This window comes from Macaca fascicularis, chromosome 20, assembly GCF_037993035.2.
Source record: "Macaca fascicularis isolate 582-1 chromosome 20, T2T-MFA8v1.1".
Taxonomy (NCBI): Eukaryota; Metazoa; Chordata; class Mammalia; order Primates; family Cercopithecidae; genus Macaca; species Macaca fascicularis.
Genome location: NC_088394.1, coordinates 30,263,660 through 30,287,597, shown reverse-complemented (window position 1 = coordinate 30,287,597; position 23,938 = coordinate 30,263,660). Strand labels below are relative to the sequence as shown.

Sequence of the window (23,938 nt, the reverse complement as noted above, 5' to 3'; positions counted from 1 at the left end):
GCTTCTTTCAGTATAAAGGCTTCTTCCATGGCTGGGGTGAGCAGGCTGAGACACCTGCACAGGAGGGAGGCTCCCCAGAAAGAAGTAATTGGGTCTTTAGTAACCTCTTTTTGCGGGCTCAATATTAGCCTTAGCTCAGAGTAACTGGGCTCAAGCTTTAATCTTCATCTCAGAGTTATTCACCTGGTTTTTGAAACTGTAAAATCCAGCAAAATTACTCAAACACAGTATTCATATAAGGGAAGGAAATTTTAAGGTGTCTACATTTCATACCTCAATAAGAAAACCAAAAGTATCTATTCCCTTCAAACAATAAATGTATTATTGAATTATTTCCATTAAAACTCACGTAGTAAACAATTAGTCATATGGGAACACTTCTAGGAGGTACCAAGTTTCATCTAATAAAATTTAGCATGAAATTCAGAAATCAAGATAAAAGGATACAGAAAAGAGAGAGTGACTGTCACAAACGTACCCTGCAAGAAGAGGAACTAATGTTTTCATGAATCTAGGTAACTCACCAGTTATCTACCACATTTTCTTGTGGAAATGTATTCATTTTCTACAGTCAAAATGGAAGATTTTTCCTGTTCTTTTCCTTCATAGCTAGCATCTAAAAGATAAGCCTTAAAATTCCGTTTCACATCACCAAGCCATAAAAAACACACCTGAGAAAATTTCAAAACTCAACAATAGGAAAGAAAAAGGTAAATGAGAATTTTTAACAAATGGAATCTATGATTAGATATTAATTTTTTTCTGAAACCCACCTCTTTTAGGCCATTTGCAAATATATATACATATATATATACACACACATTTTTTTTTTCACCTTTCAAGCCCTATTAATAAAATGCAACTTACAAGTAAAAACTGAGGTGGTCCCGGAGCAAGATGGCCTAACAGGAACAGCTCCAGCCTCCAGCTCCCAGCACGAGCGACACAGAAGACGGGTGATTTCTGCATTTTCAACTGAGGTACCCGGTTCATCTCACTGGGGAGTGCCGGACAATTGGTGCTGGTCAGCTGGTGCAGCCCGACCAGCGAGAGCTGAAGCAGGGTGAGGCATCGCCTCACCTGCGAAGCACAAGGGGGAAGGGAATCCCTTTTCCTAGCCAAGGGAAACTGAGATGCACAACACCTGGAAAATCGGGTGACTCCCACCCTAATACTGCGCTTTACCAAGGGTCTTAGCAAACGACACACCAGAAGATTATATCCCACAGCTGGCCGGAAGGGTCCCACGCCCATGGAGCCTCCCTCATTGCTAGCACAGCAGTCTGAGATCTAACTGCAAGGCAGCAGGGAGGCTGGGGGAGGGGCGCCCGCCATTGCTGAGGCTTAAGTAGGTAAACAAAGCCGCCAGGAAGCTCCAACTGGGTGGAGCCCATCGAAACTCAAGGAGGCCTGCCTGTCTCTGTAGACTCCACCTCTGGGGACAGGACAAAGCTAAACAAAAAGCAGGTGAAACCTCTACAGATGTAAATGACCCTGTCTCACAGCTTTGAAGAGAGCAGTGGATCTCCCAGCATGGAGGTTGAGATCTGAGAACGGACAGACTACCTGCTCAAGTGGGTCCCAGACCCCTGCGTAGCCTAACTGGGAGATATCCCCCACTAGGTGCAGACTGACACCTCACACCTCACAGGGTGGGGTACACCCCTGAGACAAAGCTTCCAGAGCAAGAATCAGACAGCAACACTTTCTGTTCAGCAATATTCTACCTTCTGCAGCCTCCGCTACTGATACCCAGGCAAACAGGCTTCTGAAGTGGACCTCAAGCAATCTCCAACAGACCTACAGCTGAGGCTCCCGACTGTTAGAAGGAAAACTAACAAACAGAAAGGACACCCACACCAAAACCCCATCAGTGTGTCACCATCATCAAAGACCAAAGGCAGATAAAACCACAAAGATGGAGAAAAAGCAGGGCAGAAAAGCTGGAAATTCAAAAAATCAGAGCGCATCCCCCCCTCCAAAGGAATGCAGCTCATCGCCAGCAACGGATCAAAGCTGGATCGAGAATGACTTTGACGATTTTGAGAGAAGAAGGCTTCAGTCGATCAAACTTCTCAGAGGTAAAAGGGGAACTATGTACCCAGTGCAAAGAAACTAAAAATCTTGAAAAAAGAATGGACAAATGGATAACTAGAATAATCAATGCAGAGAAGGCCATAAACCAACTGACAGAGATAAAAACCATGACACGAAAATACGTGACAAATGCACAAGTTTCAGTAACCAACTCAATCAACGGGAAGAAAGACGATCAATGATTAAAGATCAAATGAATGAAATGAAGTGAGAAGAGAAGTCTAGAGAAAAAAGAGGAAAAAGAACAAAGCCTCCAAGAAATATGGGATTACGTGAAAAAACAAAATCTACGTCTGATTGGTGTGCCTGAAAGTGAGGGGGAAAATGGAACCAACTTGGAAAACACTCTTCAGGATATCATGCAGGAGAACTTCCCCAACCTAGTAAGGCAGGCCAACATCCAAATTCAGGAAATACAGAGAACACCACAAAGATACCCCTCGAGAAGAGCAACTCCAAGACACATAATTGTCAGATTCACCAAAGTTGAAATGAAGGAAAAAATGTTAAGGGCAACCAGAGAGAAAGGTTGGGTTACACACAAAGGGAAGCCCATCAGACTAACAGCAGATCTCTCAGCAGAAACTCTCCAAGCCAGAAGAGAGTGGGGGCCAATATTCAACATTCTTAAAAGAAAAGGATTTTCAACCCAGAATTTCATATCCAGCCAAACTAAGTTTCATAAGTGAAGGAGAAATAAAATCCTTCACAGACAAGCAAATGCTTAGAGATTTTGTCACCACCAGGCTTGCCCTACAAGAGATCCTGAAGGAAGCACTAAACATGGAAAGGAACAACAGGTACCAGCCATTGCAAAAACATGCCAAAATGTAAAGACCATCGATGCTAGGAAGAAACTGCATCAACTAACGAGCAAAATAACCAGCTAATATCACAATGACAGGATCAAGTTCACACATAACAATATTAACCTTAAATGTAAATGGACTAAACGGTCCAATTAAAAGACATAGACTGGCAAATTGGATAGAGTCAAGACCCATCAGTTTGCTGTATTCAGGAGACCCATCTCACACGCCGAGACACATATAGGCTAAAAATAAAGGGATGGAGGAAGATCTACCAAGCAAATGGAGAACAAGAAAAAGCAGGGGTTGCAATCCTAGTCTCTGATAAAGCAGACGTTAAACCATCAAAGATCAAAAGAGACAAAGAAGGCCATTACATAATGGTAAAGGGATCAATGCAACAGGAAGAGTTAACTATCCTAAATATATATGCACCCAATTCAGGGGCACCCAGATTCATAAAGCAAGTCCTTAGAGACTTAAAAGAGACGTAGACTCCCATACAATAATAATGGGAGACTTCAACACTCCACTGTCAACATTAGACAGATCAATGAGACAGAAAGTTAACAAGGATATCCAGGAATTGAACTCAACTCTGCACCAAGCGGACGTAATAGACAGCTACAGAACTCTCCACCCCAAATAAACAGAATATACATTCTTCTCAGCACCACAGCACACTTATTCCAAAATTGACCAAACAGTTGGAAGTAAAGCACTCCTCAGCAAATGTACAAGAACAGAAATGATAACAAAATGTCTCTCAGACCACAGTGCAATCAAACTAGAACTCAGGACTAAGAAACTCACTCAAAACTGCTCAACTACATGGAAACTGAACAACCTGCTCCTGAATGACTACTGGGTACATAACAAAATGAAGGCAGAAATAAAGATGATCTTTGAAACCAATGAGAACAAAGATACAACATACCAGAATCTCTGCGACACATTTAAAGTAGTGTGTAGAGGGAAATTTATAGCACTCAATGCCCACAAGAGAAAGCAGGAAAGATCTAAAATTGACACCCTAACATCACAATTAAAGAACTAGAGAAGCAAGAGCAAACACATTCGAAAGCTAGCAGAAGGCAAGAAATAACTAAGATCAGAGCAGAACTGAAGGAGATAGAGACACAAAAAACCCTCCAAAAAAACCAATGAATCCAGGAGCGGGTTTTTTGAAAAGATCAACAAAATTGATAGACCGCTAGCAAGATTAATAAAGAATAAAAGAGAGAAGAATCAAATAGACGCAATAAAAAATGATAAAGGGGATGTCACCACCGACCCCACAGAAATACAAACTACCATCAGAGAATACCATAAACACCTCTACGCAAATAAACTAGAAAATTTAGAGGAAATGGATAATTTCCTGGACACTTACACTCTCCCAAGACTAAATCAAGAAGAAGTTGAATCCCTGAATAGACCAATAGCAGGCTCTGAAATTGAGGCAATAATTAATAGCCTACCAACCAAAAAAAGTCCAGGACCAGATGGATTCACAGCTGAATTCTACCAGAGGTACAAGGAGGAGCTGGTACCATTCCTTCTGAAACTATTCCAATCAATAGAAAAAGAGGGAATCCTCCCTAACTCATTTTATGAGGCCAACATCATCCTGATACCAAAGCCTGGCAGAGACACAACAAAAAAAGAAAATTTTAGACCAATATCCCTGATGAACATCAATGCAAAAATCCTCAATAAAATACTGGCAAACCGAATCCAGCAGCACATCAAAAAGCTTATCCACCATGATCAAGTGGGCTTCATCCCTGGGATGCAAGGCTGGTTCAACATATGCAAATCAATAAACGTAATCCAGCATATAAACAGAACCAAAGTTAAAAACCCCATAATTATTTCAATAGATGCAGAAAAGGTCTTTCACAAAATTCAACAGCCCTTCATGCTAAAAACTCTCAATATATTCGGTATTGATGGAATGTTATCTCAAAATAATAAGAGCTATTTATGACAAACCCACAGCCAATATCATACTGAATGGGCAAAAACTGGAAGCATTCCCTTTGAAAACTGGCACAAGACAGGGATGCCTTCAAATTGTCCCTGTTTGCAGATGACATGATTGTATATTTAGAAAACCCCAATGTCTCAGCCCAAAATCTCCTTAAGCTGATAAGCAACTTCAGCAAAGTCTCAAGATACAAAATCAATGTGCAAAAATCACAAGCATTCTTATACACCAGTAACAGACAAACAGAGAGCCAAATCATGAATGAACTTCCATTCACAATTGCTTCAAAGAGAATGAAATACCTAGGAATCCAACTTACAAGGGATGTAAAGGACCTCTGCAAGGAGAACTACAAACCACTGCTCAGTGAAATAAAAGAGGACACAAACAAATGGAAGAACATACCATGCTCATGGATAGGAAGAATCAATATTGTGAAAATGGCCATACTGCCCAAGGTAATTTATAGATTCAATGCCATCCCCATTAAGCTACCAAAGACTTTCTTCACAGAATTGGAAAAAACTGCTTTAAAGTTCATATGGAACCAAAAAAGAGCCCACACTGCCAAGACAATCCTAAGTCAAACGAACAAAGCTGGAGGCATCACGCTACCTGACTTCAAACTATACTACAAGTCTACAGTAACCAAAACAACATGGTACTGGTACCAAAACAGAGATATAAACCAATGGAACAGAACAGAGCCCTCAGAAGTAATATCACACATCTACAGCCATCTGATCTTTGACAAACCTGACAAAAACTAGAAATGGCGAAAGGATTCCCTATTTAATAAATGGTGCTGGGAAAATTGGCTAGCCATAAGTAGAAAGCTTAAACTGGATCCTTTCCTTACTCCTTATATGAAAATTAATTCAGGATGGATTAGAGACTTAATATTAGACCTAAAACCATAAAAACCCTAGAAGAAAACCTAGGTAATACCATTCAGGACATAGGCATGGGCAAGGACTTCATGTCTAAAACACCAAAAGCAACGGCAACAAAAGCCAAAATTGACAAATGGGATCTAATTAAACTAAAGAGCTTCTGCACAGCAAAAGAAACTACCATCAGAGTGAACAGGCAACCTACACAATGGGAGAAAGTTTTTGCAATCTACTCATCTGACAAAGGACTAATATCCAGAACCTACAAAGAACTCAAACAAATTTACAAGAAAAAAACAAATAATCCCATCAAAAAGTGGGCAAAGGGTATGAACAGACATTTCTCAAAAGAAGACATTCATACAGCCAACAGACACATGAAAAAATGCTCATCATCACTGGCCATCAGAGAAATGCAAATCAAAACCACAATGAGATACCATCTCACACCAGTTAGAATGGCAATCATTAAAAAGTCAGGAAACAACAGGTGCTGGAGAGGATGTGGAGAAATAGGAACACTTTTTTTTTTTTTTTTTTTTTTTTGAGATGTTGCCTCGCTCTGTCGCCCAGGCTAGAGTGCAGTGGCCGGATCTCAGCTCACTGCAAACTCCGCCTCCCAGGTTTACGCCATTCTCCTGCCTCAGCCTCCCGAGTAGCTGGGACTACAGGCGCCCGCCACCTCACCCGGCTAGTTTTTTGTATTTTTTAGTAGAGACGGGGTTTCGCTGTGTTAGCCAGGATGGTCTTGATCTCCTGACCTTGTGATCCGCCTGTCTCGGCCTCCCAAAGTGCTGAATAGGAACACTTTCACACTGTTGGTGGGACTGTAAACTAGTTCAACCATTGTAGAAAACAGTATGGCGATTCCTCAAGGATCTAGAACTAGAAATACCACATGACCCAGCCATCCCATTACTGGGTATATACCCAAAGGATTATAAATCATGCTGCTATAAAGACACATGCACACGTATGTTTATTGCAGCACTATTCACAATAGCAAAGACTTGGAATCAACCCAAATGTCCATCAGTGACAGACTGGAGTAAGAAAATGTGGCACATATACACCACGGAATACTATGCAGCCATAAAAAAGGATGAGTTCATGTCCTTTGTAGGGACATGGATGCAGCTGGAAACCATCATTCTCAGCAAACTATCGCAAGAACAGAAAACCAAATACCACATGTTCTCACTCATAGGTGGGAACTGAACGAGATCACTTGGACATGGGAAGGGGAACATCACACACCAGGGCCTATTATGGGGAGGGGGGAGGGGGGACGGATGGCATTGGGAGTTATACCTGATGTAAAAGACGAGTTGATGGGTGCTGACAAGTTGATGGGTGCAGCACACCAACATGGCACATGTATACATGTGTAACAAACCTGCACGTTGTGCACATGTACCCTAGAACTTAAAGTATAACAAAAAATAAATAAATAAAAAAGGAAAGAAACTATATATTAGATTAAAAAAAACAATTAAAAACTGAGGTTCAAATAAGTGAACAAATCTTTTACAGGTGATAAGCCTAGAGACTGGCAGTGCTGATTAAAAAACAAATGTGCCTTATTCATGTGTCAAGTAAGGCCATTCAATCACTTAAGAGATTGTCCCACCCCATCCTGCTCAACTGAGTGCTCAATAACCACCCTCTCAGGAGACACTGCACTATGTATGGCCCAGTGAGTGCCCCAGATGCATTTTACTTTCCACGTTTTGCACTGTGTCACTGGGGTCAGGTTCTTTTTGACTTTTGGGATGCCATTTTTTTCTTTCACAAATTGTTCACTATTTTTCTTTAACTATATTTATTTCACTATTTTTCCGTCCCCTTAAAAAAAACCCAGGGGGCAGAAATTATTTCTATGTTTTTCCCTCAATACCAGCATCTGATTGGCTGACCAGCAATGTGTCTCCAAGAAATGGAAGCTGGGTTGGGTAAAGACAGTTTTAATGTCTCAAGGGGTTAGCTTTTCAAAAATCTAAGTACACCAGGAGATTCCTGTCCCCTAGGGCATCCACCTGCTTCCTCGAGGGGCTACACTCCATACCTCAGGTTTTCCTATTAAAGAAAATAACCCAGGAGCCGATATTCACTAGACACTCTAGCAGACATAACCATGGTGGGTATCTTGGTTTATCCCCAAACGATACAGAAACCCAAGACCCGGAAAAACTCAAGGGTGGCTGAAAACAATCCCAAAAGTTTCCAAAGGGAAACCTTGATCCAAAAACATTCTGATAAGACCTCTGTACATAGAGAAGATAAAAGAGTTACAATACAGGGTCAGGGGATTATTCTTCACTTCCTTCTCAGGGGAAATATTTTTCAAACACATCTTTGTAAAAGCCCCATCCAATGCTTTGTCAAAAAATGAGTAATTCATGGCCATATGCAGTAGCTCATGCCTGTAATCACAGCACTTTGTGAGGCCAAGGCGGGCAGACTTGAGGTCATGAGTTCGAGAACAGCCTGGCTAACAAGGTGAAACCACGGTTCTACTAAAACTACAGAAATTAGCCAGGTGTGGTGACACGCGCCTGTAATCCCAGCTACTCAAGAGGCTGAGGCATGAGAATCACTTGAACGCGGGAGGAAAAGGCTGCAGTGAACAGGGATCTCGCCGATGCAGTGAGCAGAGCTCGCGCCACTGCACTCCAGCCTGGGTGACAAAATGAGACTCCATCTTAACTTTTAAAAAATGATTAAAACACGATATCTAAAACGTACAGTGAAGGACAAATAGTTGATAATGTGAATTAGGGAGGGGAAACTGGCATTTGGGAATGTCAAAAAGAACTGAAAATTTAGTATTTTACTGCAAGCCAGAGTTAGGAGGAAGAAATGTAGGGTGGTGGGGGTGTTGACTTGAGAAGTTGCTTGGGACGCATTTGAAAAACGCAGGGAAAATCATTCCCCTGTGGAGTGTGAAAATAACTAAGTGGCAGGCGATGAAACTGATGTGGCTCTAGTCTGGATTTTGACTTAAAAAAATCTAACTCAAGTGCGTTTTTTTGGTTGGTTTTTTTTTTTTTTTTTTTTTTTTTTTGGTAAATTACTACACTGGGGGAACAAAATTCAGACCTAACCAACTATAAACTGCCAAGTAACCTCTGATTGCATAACCAGGAAATCTGTACGCTCAGAGTGGAAATTAAGAAACTACCTGTGGCCCGAGGCGGTGGCTCACGCCTGTAATCCCAGCATTTGGGAGGCCCAGGCGGGCGGATCCCGAGGTCAGGAGATCGAGACCATCCTGGCTAACACGGTGAAACCCCCTCTCTACTAAAAACACAAAAAATTAGCCGGCGTGGTGGCGGGCGCCTATAGTCCCAGCTACGCTGGAGGCTGAGGCAGAAGAATGGCGTGAACCCGGGAGTAAAGCTTGCAGTGAACCGAGATCCGGCCACTGCACTCCAGCCTGGGCGACAGAGCGAGACTCCATCTCAAACAACCAACCAACCTAACTGTACGTAACCGATTAATGAATGTGGGTTTTTTTCATCATGCACCTTATAAAAGTCTTCTCTTAAACCCTCTCCCATGGACCACAAACTACAAATCATAGCTGGGTGCTTTACATTTTTTGAACCGCTGTTTCAATAAATTATTTAACGTTTGCGGTGACTGCCATAAATTTTTCATAAGAGAAAAGAGGGACCAAAAGCTCTTCCGATTTATGAACCCCGCACCCCGAGTCAGGATTCTCCCCTGACTACCCTCCCGTGGTCACTGCACAATCGGGTAGAGATGCGGCGCGGTGGGTGCAAAGCTGCCCAGAGAGGGCTCCAGGCCGGGCACAGTCACTGCGAAGGGAAGAGACAGGACGCCTGGGGTCCCGCCTGTCCGCCCAGCCGCCATCTTACGGCTGAAGGGGACTGAGGGCCGAGCTGCACCAACGTGAACCCGGCGCCTCAGATTTTGGACCTGACTGCTGGGAGGCCTGAGTCCCGCTACAGCCACTTCCGCCCGCTTTCAACCAGCCCCTTCCCCCTCTCTGGAGATGTCGGACCCGGCACTCTTACCATTTCTGGGTTTCCTAGTGGGTGGGTTTCCTAGTGGGTCTTGCAGGTCACCGGGCCACACAGACTGGGCCTCCAGAAGCGGAGAACACAGAGAAGTGAAGACGAGACCAGGAGATTTGGCTGCAGTAAGAGACAAAGGACCCACCTAATCCCGGAAGCCGTCCTGTACTTTCCAGGAGCGTGTCTTACTGGACGGTTCCTAGTTTAGAGTCTCTGACTGGATAACGCTTAAACCCCGCCCCTTCAGTACCTGAGTGACAGAAGATTTGACCAGACACTGGGCTGAATGAAGAAAGAGTGACAGCCTGGGCTGCAACCTTTTCAGGCAGGGCTTCCTCCCTGAGCTGAGCTAGGACCAACAGGGAGTGTATATGCATTTAACCCTGTGTACAAAGTGATGTGCATTTATAAATAACATATTATATGGCTATTCGCAAATGAAAAGAATATAATAACGATTATTTTAAAATTTCACATTTTATGAACTTCCTGGCTTCTGGTCCTTTGAGCAGGCAGCCTGAGATTTTAAAAAGGAAGCAATCCTCTGAAATAAAATGTGAGCCAAATGTAAATTTTAAAATTTCAAGTAGCCAAACTTTTTAATTTTCATTTTAAGTAATTAATTTATTTATTTTGAGACTGAGTCTCTATCACCCAGATTAAGTGCAGTGGTGGCGATGTCGGCTCACTGCAACCTCCGGAACTCCCGGATTCAAGCGATTCTCCTGCTTTAGCCTCCCAAGTAGCTGGGATTACAGGCGCCTGCTACCACGCCCGGCTAATTTTTTTTTTATATATTTTTAGTAAAGACAGAGTTTCACTATGTTGGCCAGGCTAGTCTCAAACTCTTGACCTCAGGTGATCTGCTCACTTTGACATCCCAAAGTGCTGGGGTTACAGGCGTGAGACACCACACCCGGCCATCCCTGTCAGTTTTCTAATAGTAAAAAATAACCATCAACAAAGGAATTATTTTTTAATTCATATTCTTATTAGTCAAATTATTTTTTAATTCATATTCTTATTAGTCATTATTCTGGGGATATAGTCAAAATTCATATATCCCCAGAATAATGATAATTTTGGAGTATTCTTATGGTAGCACCTTACTAAACAATATAGAATTATTTTCCTCAATACCTATAAATAATTGTCAGTAAATAAAAGCAAAACAAGATGGCCTCATCACTAGAATGAAAATAGAGAACATTTCTTTAAAATACAATTAAAATGTTATAAAAGGGCAGTGATTTGTTTCTTAAATTATCTTACATGCCATTTTACACAATTGTAGTGTGTTTCTTTTTTAATATTCTTTTGATATTACAACAATAGGAACATACTGCAACCCTTCCCTTGACATGTTGGAGGAATGTTTACAGTTATCTTAATCTTGAGCTAGAGCATATTTTAATGCTTAAAGACATTATTTTATCTGCTTGAAAATAAAAAACCTGAATTGTAAAAATTAAGAAATAGACCTTAAACCTTTTCACTATCCTTTTTTCTTCCAGCACCTTTTCTTCATGTTTCAAGAAGGATGGCTTTACATAGTAACTTAGAAATAATACCTAATGATTCACAAAATGATGGATGTCATGAATCACCTTTTTCTTAAGAAATAATACATCAGCATATTCCTACCCATAGACTTTTACTGAAAAATGTAAAATATTAGCATCATATATTTATCAAGGTGTTGGATACAAAAACTGTTGACAAAATGTCCTCAGAACCAACAGAAAACATTTAAATGTTATGTTCCTTTTTTGGAAACAAAGTCATTCAAATGTAATTCACACTTTCTAAAATGTAGTAGTTTTTGAGTTCTCATTTACTCTTTTATTTTTCTTTTTTCTTTTTTGAGATGGAGTCTCGCTCTGTCACCCAGGCTGGAGAGCACTGGCAACATCTCGGCTCACCACCGCCTCCGTCTCCCGAGTTCAAGCAATTCTTCTGTCTCAGCTTCATAAGTAGCTGGGACCAGAGGTGCGTGCCACCATACCTGGCTAATTTTTGTATTTTTAGTCGAGACGGGATTTCACTATGTTGGCTAGACTGGTCTTGAACTCCTGACCTCGTGATCCGCTCGGCTTGGCCTCACAAAGTGCTGGGATTACAGGCGTGAGTCACCGCACCCGACCCTCATTTACTCTTTTAATTATAAATGTAAGAATAATCTCTTTGAACACTAGCAATACTATATACCCCAAGGTTAACAGTAAAATCTCCCAAACTAAAATATTTTACTCACAAAAATTTTGGTTAAACTTTAAGATGATAAAAAATGAGGCCTGGCACAGTGGCTCACACCTGTAATCCCAGTACTTTGGGAGGCTGAGGTGGGAGGATCACCTGAGGTCAGGAGTTTGAGACCAGCCTAACCAACATGGAAAAACCCCATCTCTACTAAAAATACAAAATTTGCCAAGCGTGGTGGCACATGCCTGTAATCCCAGCTACTCTAGAGGCTGAGACAGGAGAATTGCTTGAACCCGGGAGGCGGAGGTTGCAGTGAGTGGAATTTGCTCCATTGCATTCCAGCCTGGGCAACAAGAGCGAAAGTCCATCTCAAAAATAAAATAAAATAATAAAAATAAATAAATTTTAAAAACTGAAATGCTTCCTAAGACCATGTTTGTCCTTTTTATACTTAAGTAATTATGTCTTCATTCCTATTTATGCAGCACTTCTTTTTTTTTTTGAGACAGAGTTTTGCTCTTGTTGTCCAAGCTGGAGTGCAGTAGTGAGATCTCAGTTCACCACAACCTCCGCCTCACAGGTTCAAGCAATGCTCCTGCCTCAACCTCCCGAGTAGCTGGGATTACAGGCACCTGCCACCACATCTGACTAATTTTTGGTATTTAGTAGAGACGGGGTTTCACCATGTTAGTCAAGCTGGTCTCAAACTTCTGACCTCAGGTGATCCACTGGCCTCAGCCACCCAAAGTGCTGGGATTACAGGCCTGTGCCACCGCGCCTGGCCTTATGCAGCACTTTTAAAATGAAACCTTCTTGTGGTTTCGTTTTTAGGCAGACTATTTTGAATAGTGTTTGGGTTTTTTTTGGAAGCCTCTTTGAAGGATGAATTTGTGATTGCATTAAAAAGTTAGTCGGTTTCCAATTGCACAACCAGTTTGCTTTATTTTCATTTTTGGGTTGCTTTCCCTAGAGCAGCCATAGTGTCCTGTGGGAAATGGAGCTTGGCAGTGTCCTTCCCTGGCTGTATTAACCCTTCAGCTGTGTGCAGTGCTGAGAAAACCTCGGGCCTTATTGATTACACGGTGTCTCTGGCAGCATTATGGACCCTTTGCTGCTGACTGCCTGTGACTCTTGAGTTTTAACACGGTCTCCGTGACATTCGTAATAAAACATACTTTCCTATTGCTACTCAGCCCTGGGAGCCAACTGATTCAGCCTTAGAACACCACAATGTTTCTGGAAAACGTTTATTGCATATGGGGGAAAATGTTATAGCAATTTTAGAATTCTGTCCTGTGTGGTTTCTTTTTTTTTTTTTTTTTTGAGACGGAGTCTCACGCTGTTGCCCAGGCTGGAGTGCAGTGGCGCGATCTCGGCTCACTGCAAGCTCCGCCTCCCGGCTGTGTGGTTTTAATAGCTACCTCTATAGCAAGATTCTACACACAGTTAAAGTTTTATTGTCTTTTAAAAAGCCTGTGCTAGCTTTGCATATATTGTCAACAAGAAATTTAACATGATTAATATAAAATCTTGTACTTTTAAAATATTGGGCTACTGAAGAGTATTTTGTGTTAACCTTAGACTTGACATGTTGCTATAATACGTATTTTCAAAATTAAATTGTAAACCATTTCCCAAGGATTATGCTGTGATTTGCTACTATGCTAGGTATTTGTTACAGTGAATGAGGAGGATTTGGGGGGATTAACGTTTCTGATTGTATTTTATTAGTGTGTTTCTAATTTGCCATTGTCAAAATGTCTTTCAAGATACATTTTAACTTCTCTATATCGAGTTACATGAAATCAAGACAGCCTTTCATTAGTTACTTTGAAAGGTTTAATTGAAGCTTTAATTAATGAAAAAAATGAGTTTGAGTATGTATCTTTTTGTTTTATATTGGAGGCTTCATATATTTTATTAATATTATCTTATTTTAATTTTTGTTATTTCTCATATACTTCCTAATCCACAATCAGCATTAATAGGGTACAATAATTTGTACCGTAAGTGTTGATGGAAATTATAGCACTTCAAAAGGAGCTCAGAGATCCTATGAAGCAGACTTTATCCTGTTGGTAGGCTGAAAAAAATGTACATGTTTCTTAAAGATAGTTTAAACATTTTAATGTATTTTAACTACTATAACTGTAGGAAAGGCCATATAGCTCAAAAAGGACATGTAATGCTTGTGTTGGACAGCTTTATAGAAAAAATAGGTCACAAGACAGCTTAATATGGTTGTTGCTTTTTAGTAAAGTTGTGTGGAGTGTTTTCATTAGAACAAAGGTTTCTTTAGCAAACCTTACTTTCAATAAATTCAGACTTTGAGGATTATAATAGAGCTAATTTCTGCTTATTAGTATATGTTCAACTTCATGAAAATGGCTACTATGCCACTGATAGCAATATGTTCAAATGATTAGTAGCTCACCTCTTTAAAATATTTAAAATTTGACAATTTATATCAGTGAATTTTGCAATTAAAAAAATAAAAAGAAAAGGATCTTGCTTTTAAACTGTCATGTTATCAAACTACCAACACTCTACAAAAGCATTTCGAAATGCTCATTCCCCTGTTCTGGTTTATAGATTTAGTTTTCATGTTTTATCAAACTTTAGTGGATAGATGTTATGTTTGAGGGATACATAGTTTTCTAAATGTATGCTTTTAAAAATATCAAACCATTATAAAATGAGAATTTTTTAATTAAATATTTTGCAAGGATGGCTTCAGAGTGTGGGGTGGTATATAGGGCAGCCTTAGTGGGCTGCCTCTGTTTGACAGCTCTGTATAGAACCCCAAGCAACAAAGTTGCTTCTAATTTGAATCTAGTTGTTTATCAACTCATTTACTTTCAATTTAAGTCCACTCGGTGTGAATAGAACCCGACGACAGAAAAAAACAAAGGAAAGGCATTCTGCTTCTCATCCTTCCAAATTAGTGTTGTTCTTTTAAATTAAAAAATTTAATCTCCTTTCATCATTTTTTATGCCAAACTCAAGATATTTTAAGACGCAGGATGACAGTAGATGCCACTAAACCTCTCTAAGTCTCAAGCAGAGGCCTTCTTAAAATCAAGGTGCATAGGCTTAGGCAGCAGTTCAGTAACCTTTGGGAAAACAAAGGTTACAAGACAACGTTTCTACAATTTTTTTAAAATTAGCTAGATGTAGTGGTACATGCCTTTATTCCTAGCTACTGGAGAGGCTGATGCGGGAGGATCACTTGAGCCCAGGAGGTCAAGGCTGTAGTGAGTCATGGTAGCACCACTGTATTTCAGGCTAGGCAACAGAGCAAGACCCTGTCTCAAAAAAATAAGTCGGGTATGGGTGTGTGACAAACAACTGTCTATAGGTAGATGAGAAATCAGCAAAAAAGACTCAAAAAGAGCAATAGGAGGAGAAAAGCAAGAAGATGGTGGTATCCTAGGCACAGGTGAAGTTAGACTGTACCTTTCTCTGGAACTCGCTGGAAAGACTTCATGACTGTCAACACATAATTAGCTGGAATAACCAGATTGCACAATAGGAGAAAAAAATGCAAGTTGCTGGAATCATATTTACAGATATCCTCAAATATGTTACACATCCAGGCAATAGGCCCTTGTAGGTACTCCAAATAGATATCCTTCAATTTGTAAACCACAGAGATCTCTGAACCAAATCTTCTCTACTTAGAACTTTAGTTCTCGAGTGAAAGAACAGACAATTGAATACTTTGTAATGTTTTTAATATGACAATTTTTAAACAATTTATTTTTGACAAAAATTGGAAGGACAACCATCACCTCACAGCCCTGAGTAGAATAGGAAGGCTTGGAAAAGTACACAAAGAGGGCAGCAACATGAGGTCCAATCTTGTAGCAGCTTCTGAGGAAGATCTCAGTCCACGGGCAAGTTCAAGTCCACGGGTGAAATGGCCAGGATGCCCTTCTGGAAGGGAAAACTGTTAGAGCCCTGTGACGAGGAGAGGTGTCCCGCCCACACAGCAACGTCTGCATCAGTCCAGGGAGATCAGAGACGGGATGGTGAGGAACCAGAGAGCAGAGGGTAACAGGCACCCAGAGAAGCGGACAGAGACCCAGACAGAGGAGCACAGGAATGAGGGGGGACAGAGTCCTAGAAGGAGGAGGATGGGGCACAAGATGGGGGTTAGAGACCCAGAGAGAGTGAAGAGTGAGGGCAGAGTCAGAGAAAGGAATGTTATCAGTTCTATATAACTGGATATTGAAGTAGGCCACCAGGGCGTGCACATAGTCATTCTGCTTCACCTGCAGACAGAAGTGGGAGGTGAAGGTCCAGTCTCCCACCTTGACAGCGTAGATGTCCACCTCCTGCAGGACAGGAGAGGGAAAGCTCCGGATGTATCTCCACCCCACTTCATTTCCTCCTGCCGACCCTCCCCAGCTCCTGGAGGGCCCATGACCTTGCTGTCCCCCTCCTGCGGTCCTCACTCACTGGTGCCTGGCCTTGGCTCATCATTCATTTCTCATCCTGCCTGTCTGGCTCCCAACAAACTGCCCTAGATTCAAACCTGTATTCCTTGTTCCCTTCTTTCTCACACCCAAACCTGGGAGCTCCACCCTAACTCTGTCCAGTGCACACTCCTGCCCTGCCCCCCAACTGGCCAAATTTCACTCAAATGCAGGGGCCCTGCTTTGTCCTCTTCCTGACCCCTTCTTGACAAGTCTGCCAATGTGATGACCTCAAATGTTGACCCAAATGCCGACCTAAAACCCTGCGCCAGCTTCCCACCTGCTTTCAGGAGGGTGGCTTGGGTGGGATGCCTGCCCTTCCAGCCTTCTCTCCTCTGCCACTCAACAACTTCCTCTCCCCCTCAACAACTTCCTCTGCCCCCCCATACCAAACCCTATCCCCCTAGCTCCAGCTCAATAAATACTCACTATCACCATACTTAAAAACAAAAACAAAAACGGGTCTCTGAAGGAAAAAAAGAGAAAAAACAAACAAACACTGTTGCCCAAGCTGTAGTGCAGTGGTGGGATCACAGCTCACTGGAGCCTTGAACTCCCAGGCTCAAGCGATCCTCCCACCTCAGCCTCCCAAGTAGCTTGGACCACAGGCACATCTCTGAGTCCAGCCTGTCCCCATGCTCTTTTGCAGTGGTCCGTCTTCGTGTGCACCGGCTCATCACCCTGGAGTCCTGCCTTCCAGTGCACATGCTGCAGGCCTTGAGCTGCCAGCTTAGGTGTGTCCTCCAGAGGATGTCCCGCTGGGGCAGGGCCAGCCTGCGTTGCTCACCACCGTTCCTGGAGCCTGGACGCCAAGCACAAAGCACAGCTGTCACAAGGCAGAGCTCACGAAGATATTTAAAGGACAAAGTGGCTTTTCTGTGCCTCTAGCACCACCTCTAGCTGACAGGTCAGGCTCCGAGACCTCAGGCCAACACTCTGCCTTCCAAAGTCCTGCACCAGGTCCCGGGGATGGTCTCTGGTTTCAACCCTCCCTGCCTGCCTCCCAAGGGCAGGAGATCTTGTATGGTTTTGACATGTCTTGCATCAAAGATGTGGCCATCAAGGACCTCGTAGTGGACGTGGTGGACCCTAAGTAGCATAAAAGTGAGAGAGTGGGCATGGCCAGTTGCCCTGGCCACTAACTAACCTTTTGCCCAAACAATGTGCTTTTATAAATTGACCTCACAAATATATCAGTTTGTGTATGAAATGACATTATGTGCAGGGGATGAAAATCAGAGCAGGCTGGGCACAGTGGCTCATGCGTTTAATCCCAGCACTTTGGAAGGCCAAGGTGAGAGGATGGCTGCTTGAGCCCAGAAGTTCAAGACCAGCCTGGGCCACATGGCAAAACCTTGCCTCTACAAAAAAAAAAAAAAAAAAAAAAGCCAGGTATGGTGGCGTATGCCTGTAGTCCCAGCTACTCGGGAGGCCGAGGTGGGAGGATGACCTGAGCACAGGAGGTAGAGATTGAAGTGAGCCATCATTGCACCACTCACTGAACTCCAGCCTAGGCAACAGAGCCAGACCCTGTCTAAAAAAAATAAAAAAAAAAAAAAAAGGAAAAGAAAGAAAACCTCAGAGTAGCTTAAACGCCCATCAACAGAAGACTGGTTTAAAAAGGTGGGGGACATACTATGATGGTGGTAGTGGAAAAGAGTGCAATGCCTCAACATCCTGGAAAGTGTCAAGCTACACAATACACAGATGAAAGAAGCCAAGGGAAGAGCCTGGTACGAAATGCTACTGGCATGAAATTTACTCATATATGTGCTTGTAGGTGTAGACTTTTCTGGAAGTTAGTGTTGGTCAAACTAGAGGAGGGCATCTGGGAATCAGAGGGGAGACTTCTCATTGTGAGCCCTCAGCCGCCAACCATGGGACTCTGTTACTCATTCAAGAAAGTAGAGAGTGGTTCTTGCCCTAACTTTAAGACTGAGGTGCTAAGCTTAGGGCTTTGACACTCAGATTCTCAGGCTGCTGGCAGCCCAAAAGACCATGGGAGAGGAGCCGCTGAATCTGTGGCCCATCTGTAGACCCCACAACTCTTCCTGGAGGCCCTGGGGAAGCAGGGCATTTCCCCACTCCACTCCCAAAAACCCATACTCTTTCTGAGCTCACCGTGGTCTGTTGGCTTTGACGATCTTCACTGCATAATCAGAGATACCGGAACACTCGATCTGAAGGCCCAGGAAGAAGGGAGGGTGAGACCCCCCCCAGTTCCATCCTCAGCCCCCATCCCCCTCCATCCAATCCCTGAGCCCCTCTCTGCACCCAGGCTCAGGCCCCCTTGGCCACCCTGGAGACTCACCCCGATGACCCTTCAGCCTCTGGCCTCGGCAGCGAACGTGCAGAGGATGCCCGTGCCTGAGCCCACATCCAGCACCACCTTGTCCTTGAAGAGGTGCCGGTTGTGAAACATGGAGTTGCTATGTGAGGGTGTGAACCTCGTCCTTCAGCATCTCGTGGGGGAAGAGCAGCACAAAGACGTCGTGAGGGGCCCTACATCCTCAGCTAGAGAATAGGGTGTCCTGACAGCTGGGACGGCCAGGGACAGCTCTAGGCCTTCTCACTTCCTTCCGTGCACCTCAGTTTCCCTATTTGTAAAAGCAGACTAGATGGACTAAACTCTCATCTAAGCCAGATGCTACCATTGCTACCTAAGAACCAGTGAACCCTGGCTTTTAAAAGTCCTCAGGTCGGGGGCAGTGGCTCACGCCTGTAATCCCAGCACTTCAGGAGGCCAAGGCGAGAGGATAGTTTAAGCCCAGGAGCTTAACACCAGCCTGGGCAACCAAGCAAGACTCTACCTCTACAAAAAATAAGAAAATTAGCCGGGCGTGGTGGTGCGCGCCTGTGATCCCAGCTATTCCGGAGGCTGAGGTGGGACGATCACCTGAGCCTGGGAGGTCAAGGCTGCAGTGGCTGGTGACTGCACCACTGCACTCCAGCCTGGGAGACAGAACGAGACCCTGTCTCTAAAAATAAAAAATGGTAATTTGTGTATATTTTGCCACAATTTTATGAAAGTGGTCTCAGGGGAAGAAGAAAATTCCTTAGTATGCCACCCCAGCTGCATTCTGGGATCTAAGCATTTTCGTCACAAGGGTCCAGAAGCTGTCAGGCCGGGAGAGGCCAGGGCGCAGTTGCACCACCGGTCTCTAGAGGGCGGCAGATACCAGCGGGCCCTGCCTGACCTCAGGCTAAGGCCCCAGGCACGCATGCGCGCTCCCACCCTAGCCTTCAGGGAGGGACCCCTGTGGAGCTTGAGACTAACCTCGGTCTCCTAGGCAAAGGCTTGGCGAGGCGACCCTGGTTGGTGCGCAGCAGAGGCGCACAGGGGCGGCCTGCTGCCGGGGGGCACACTGCGCATGCGTGGGAAATTAGGTTCCGCCCCACCTCCCCAGTATTTAACCCCCTTAAGGTTCGCCGGCTTGTGGGGCTGTCCGCACCCACCTCGTGGATGCCGAAATGGGCATAGGAGTCTAAGTAGTAATCTTTGGACGTCCTGTCCTCAGCATTGGGCTGGGTGCTTTCCACCTGGCCACAGGAAACCTGGGAGGGGGCCGATGGGAGCATGGGTCAGATCTGGGGCCTCCCCACAGCCTCTTAAAACTTCAGGTCCCTACTTTTCCCTGAAGTGTAGTATAGAATGCCTCAAAATTGTACCATGACAACCCCACAGCCCCTACCTGCTATCTTGCCCCCACCAGGAACCCCAAAACCTAACAATTCAAATTTTCACTTCCAGGACCCCACCAGAGCACCATCCAGGGGAGCACCCCAATATCTCAGGCACGCCTACCATCTCTCCAGTCTCTCTGCCCCCGTCTTCAGCTTAGTCCACAGCTGGGGAGCGGAGGGGAAGGAAAACAGGAGCAGACACAGGGAAGGACAAAGTGGGGCTGGAGGTGGAGATAGAGAAGTAGCCGTGATACTGCGGGAGGCCAGCGGGGGCCGCGAACCTGGAGGGGTTGGTCCTAAGTGTCTGGGGGCCTGGGATAAACTGGTTTGAAGCAAGAGGTCTGGATAGACTCCGAGAAAGGGCCAGATGCATGACGAGATATGTTGATGTGGAGGTCGGGGTCGGGAGGGGTCTCACAAAAGGATGTTTACTTTTTCAAGAGGCGGTTGGAGGATCATCCCATTAGCCAAGGTGGCTACAAAATTCTAGGAGAGAGTAACAGGGAGAAAGGATTAGCTACTGGGAGTGGCTGTGGGAGGGCTGGGCTGCGGGGCCTGGGCTCTGTGGGGGGTGGGTTTCCAGCAATTCTTCTTTTCCTTGGTGGGAACTGGTGGCAAAGGGGGCAAGTAATGAGGTGCGATTTTTAAGAAAGGGATGGGAAAAGTGAGGGGAGAAGAAAGGAGGTCTCCTATCCCAGCTGTGGCTGGAGAGATGGTGCCTGCCCCCCACGTTGCCCCTCTCTGACCAGGCAGCAGACCACCCGCACCTCCCCATCCAGGAAGGGGGAATTGACACCCGCCACCGCCAGCTGTCGCTCCCCCTCATCACCTAATCTCCCCCAGATGAGGTGACACTTCTGGCACACACCTCTATCCTAGGAGCCCCATACAGAACTAGCTGTAACCAACCCCTTCCCTTATGACCGTCGGCCTAGCAAGTTAGAGTCCCAGGGAGGATGAACAGCTCCTCGACCCTCTAAGAATGAGAGGACTCCAGAAAGTGGTTTGGGGAGTCACCAAGTTGTCCCCATTCAGACACCCATCCCAGGCCCTGAAGACCACCAGGTGTGGCCAAGCCTGAGGCCACCTCTGGGGAAGATATTTCCTCTACCCATAGAGCTCCTGGTGTGCAGGAGACAGCCAAGGGGGCGGGAAGTCATTGTAGTGACCCCTGGGAGCTAACCCCCAATGGCTACATCCTGATAGCTGAGAGCTGAGCTGCCCCTCCAGCCAATGCCACAAGGAAAGGGATGGAAGGACAGAGTCCCCATCAGATTACGTCTCTTCCAGATGTGACCACTTTCCAAGACTTCAGGAAGGGCCACATCACAGGCCATGACCATCTAGGCTCCAAGCACCCTCCCCTCAATTCTCTCAAGCTAGCAGGGACACCTATAAGAAGGAAAGTGGTGAGGGGGTTTCCCCACTGGGACCCATTTCTCAATACCACTGATAACCACCAGACAACTCCAGCCCAAGAGGGCTTGAAACTCAAGACTGAAACCTCCCACACATGGATGCATAAGAACCAAACATCACTCAAAACCATTTCAGGCACCCAGGCTCATGAGCCCCAGACTCAGGACCCCCACACAGTGCTTCAGAAAAGGAGAGGTCGTCATTCTGAGTTGTTGTTTTTTAAAAATCGTGAGAATACCATAGAAAATTTTATAGTGTTTTCAGCATAAACTTTTGTTAATGTGTCTTCGTTGTGTGATGATAAAAATACTCTGTATATGTACTGTCCAGTATGATAACCACTAGCTGCACGTGTCTATTGAGACGGAGGTCTTGAGTTTTTTATTTTATTAATGTTAATAAATTTAAATTCAAATAACTACATAAGGCTAGTGGCTAACATACTGGATGGCGTATTTCAAAGAAATTTTTTGAAAGTTAATTTCTCTAAGCTTATCTTGCAAAATTCCTAAAAATAAATTATTTTATGGCTTAACAATGATATTTTCCAATTAATTAATTAGTGCATTGTATGGTCTTTTCCCCTTTTGGTATTCAAATAAGAACCAGAAAACTTTGTTTTAGAATTTAAAATTATCTTGTGATTTAAAATTCTTCTTAGGACAACTTCTACTCTGTCTCTAATTAATATGCAATTTTTCAAAAGGTCTTGTCTAATTTGATGTATGTTGAAACTATTAATCTACTTATGAAATTAAAATAACTTTCTGGGCAAAGTAAAAGACGTTTTTAGGAAGAAATTTTATTAACCAAAAATTCCAGGACTTTTGGTGCCTATTTAAGTAATTTGCAGCACTTGATTATACCATGTAGTTTTATTTGTCTCATAAAGGGAAAATATTTTTTTTTCTTAATAAGAATTATGGTACCTAAGCTTATCTTTTTTTTATAGGTACAATTCATACTTTGGAAAGGCCCAGAATATTATTTAAAACTTGAATGCTCTCTTGTGACACCCAGCCTTCATCACTTACATGACCTAGTCTGTTCATTCTTTTGTTTTGTTTTGTTTTTGTTTTTTTGAGACTGAGTCTTGCTCTGTTGCCCAGGCTGGAGTACAGTGACATGATCTCAGCTCACTGTAACCTCCACCTCCAGCGGTTCAAGCGATTCTCCTACCTCAAATTCCCAAGTAGCTAGGACTACAGGTGCACGCCACCACGCTTGGCGAATTTTTGTAATTTTAGTAGAGGCGGGGTTTCACCATATTGGTCAGGTTGGTCTTGAACTCCTGACCTCAGGTGACCCACCCACCTCGGCCTCCCAAAGTGCTGGGATTACAGGAGTCAGCCACCATGCCCAGCCAGTGTGTTCATTCTTAAAACAGCCTTTGGATTTTAAGCTAAAATATTTACCAAGCTCCAGTCTATAGTAAGTGTCCGCTAAATGAGCAAATAGGACCATGTAAAATTAATGTCTTTTTTTTTAAGTGGAAAGTAAACATTTCTTAAAGTGTAAACTGACTCATTACTATTTGTTTGTATTTTGTATTAATTTTGTTTTTTTTTTTTAAAAAAAAAAAAAAAAGATTAGGCCGGGCGCGGTGGCTGAAGCCTGTAATCCCAGCACTTTGGGAGGCCGAGACGGGCGGATCACGAGGTCAGGAGATCGAGACCATCCTGGCTAACACGGTGAAACCCCGTCTCTACTAAAAAAAATACAAAAAACTAGTCAGGCGCCTGTAGTCCCAGCTACTCCGGAGGCTGAGGCAGCTTAAACCCGGGAGGCGGAGCTTGCAGTGAGCTGAGATCCGGCCACTGCACTCCAGCCTGGGCGACAAAGCGAGTCTCCGTCTCAAAAAAAAAAAAAAAAAAAAAAGATTAGACCATCCTAGGCAGAAAACTGTAAACAAAATTACTGGTACGTGAAAGCACAGAGTTTGGAATTAAATCCAGGAAACCAAGGGGCACAGAGCTGAAGACCCAAGGATTCCCCTTTCATTACATGAAGTGCATCTCCATTCATGGCAGGTAAAACTCTGTCTGAAACAAAGATCTGAGGGGTCCTTAGGTGAGTAGCAGTGGAAGCTGCTGCCATTGTTGTCTAGAGGGAAAGGAACCTTTCCTCCTTTTACCTGGACCAATGAGAGAATCGGGAGTGCTGAGCTGTAGAGGAAAAGCCCGTTTGGAAATCCTCGTGCTCTTCCAGAATCGCTGGTGAGAACCACCACACTCCACCTTTACATTTAGTTTTAAACTTTTTTCCCACAACAGTAGGAAGTTACCGTAAAGACAAATATCCTATAGATGAGATCATCGGATTTCTA

At 43.8% G+C, this 23,938-nt stretch overlaps 1 protein-coding gene and 1 pseudogene across 2 annotated transcripts in view; both read right to left on the bottom strand.

The window, feature by feature from the left end:
- LOC102127491 (uncharacterized) overlaps window positions 1-9,963 on the bottom strand; it is a 68,695-nt gene extending 58,732 nt beyond the window's left edge. For both annotated transcript variants that reach the window (XM_074026997.1, XM_045381979.3), the window contains exon 1: window positions 9,830-9,963. In XM_074026997.1, the coding sequence (XP_073883098.1) occupies window positions 9,830-9,832 (3 nt within the window). In that variant the 5' untranslated portion in view covers window positions 9,833-9,963. The remainder of the gene's footprint in view (window positions 1-9,829) is intronic.
- A 5,848-nt stretch (window positions 9,964-15,811) lies between these two features.
- Window positions 15,812-21,536, bottom strand: LOC102122281 (protein arginine N-methyltransferase 1-like; annotated as a pseudogene).
- Between the last annotated feature and the right edge of the window lie 2,402 nt (window positions 21,537-23,938).